The sequence below is a fragment of the Belonocnema kinseyi genome, chromosome 6 (genome assembly GCF_010883055.1).
Source record: "Belonocnema kinseyi isolate 2016_QV_RU_SX_M_011 chromosome 6, B_treatae_v1, whole genome shotgun sequence".
NCBI lineage: Eukaryota > Metazoa > Arthropoda > Insecta > Hymenoptera > Cynipidae > Belonocnema > Belonocnema kinseyi.
Window position 1 is genome coordinate 8,297,041 of NC_046662.1, and position 958 is coordinate 8,297,998.

The window sequence follows — 958 nt, forward strand, 5'->3', positions numbered from 1 at the left end:
AATTAAAAATAAATATCGTGTGATGCAAGTGCGCGCAAGTAATTGCTGTCTCGCCATTTTGCGCCCTTGTATCACAAATAGCTGTTGGTGAATTGTAAACTATGACTTCCCTTAAATTAAGTAATTTGTGTGCATTCCAATACAACGTTGAGAAGATCTCGTTAAGTGAATAGAGTAATCCAACTTCGAAAATGAGAATTATAAAAAAAAAAGACTAATTTTTTTCATGTAAACGTAGACTCACATATGTTGGCGTACTTAAGTAGGTTGTCGCCTGTAAAAAAAGGCCTATCGCATGTTCAATCACAATATGCATTGTTATTTTTCATTGGATTCTTTATTTTCCTGTCTGTCATAATAAATTGCATAGTTAGTATATTTTTTGAAAATCTTTTTGTAAATCAGATTAGAAATAATAATAACAATAAGAATAGACAATAGAGAATTAACTGAAAAAGCACAGTTCTATCACAATCACATGTTTCAAATACTTCCAAAACTAATTAACATCGTTTATTACGCGTCACGTTAAGGCGCAAACTACGCATAGCCATAGCGCGATTAAAATGTCGCTGTGATGGACGTTGAGGTTGTTCCACGGCTAACGACGAATCTTCTTCGCACTCAACGCTACTCAATACAACTAACAGGACACCAAGAACCTAGAAAATTGCATGTTTTTGTACAAATTTCATTAATGGCTTCATTAATTAGTGTTCTAAAGAGTTTATGTGCTCGGAGAAATTCTCAGGAGCATGAAAATATGCTTGACCTTTATGTGCTTTAATAGCTTAATGAGAATTTATAAGCATTTTGAATTAGGATTTCAAAAATTGTATTTTCTATCTTTATTGATAATAACACAGGCCGACAAAATTTGACAAAGGTCCGGAACCAGAGACCAGACCTAGTATACCCGAAGGTTTTTGTTGCGCTGAATCCGAATCCGACCTCAGAA

General features: G+C 34.1%; 1 protein-coding gene across 1 annotated transcript in view; it reads right to left on the bottom strand.

The window, feature by feature from the left end:
- Positions 1-321: 321 nt before the first annotated feature.
- The window catches only part of LOC117174296 (tetratricopeptide repeat protein 17-like), a 24,467-nt gene continuing 23,830 nt past the window's right edge, over positions 322-958 (bottom strand). The window contains exon 5 of the mRNA XM_033363267.1: positions 322-662. Coding sequence (XP_033219158.1) covers positions 504-662 — 159 coding nt within the window. The 3' untranslated portion in view covers positions 322-503. The remainder of the gene's footprint in view (positions 663-958) is intronic.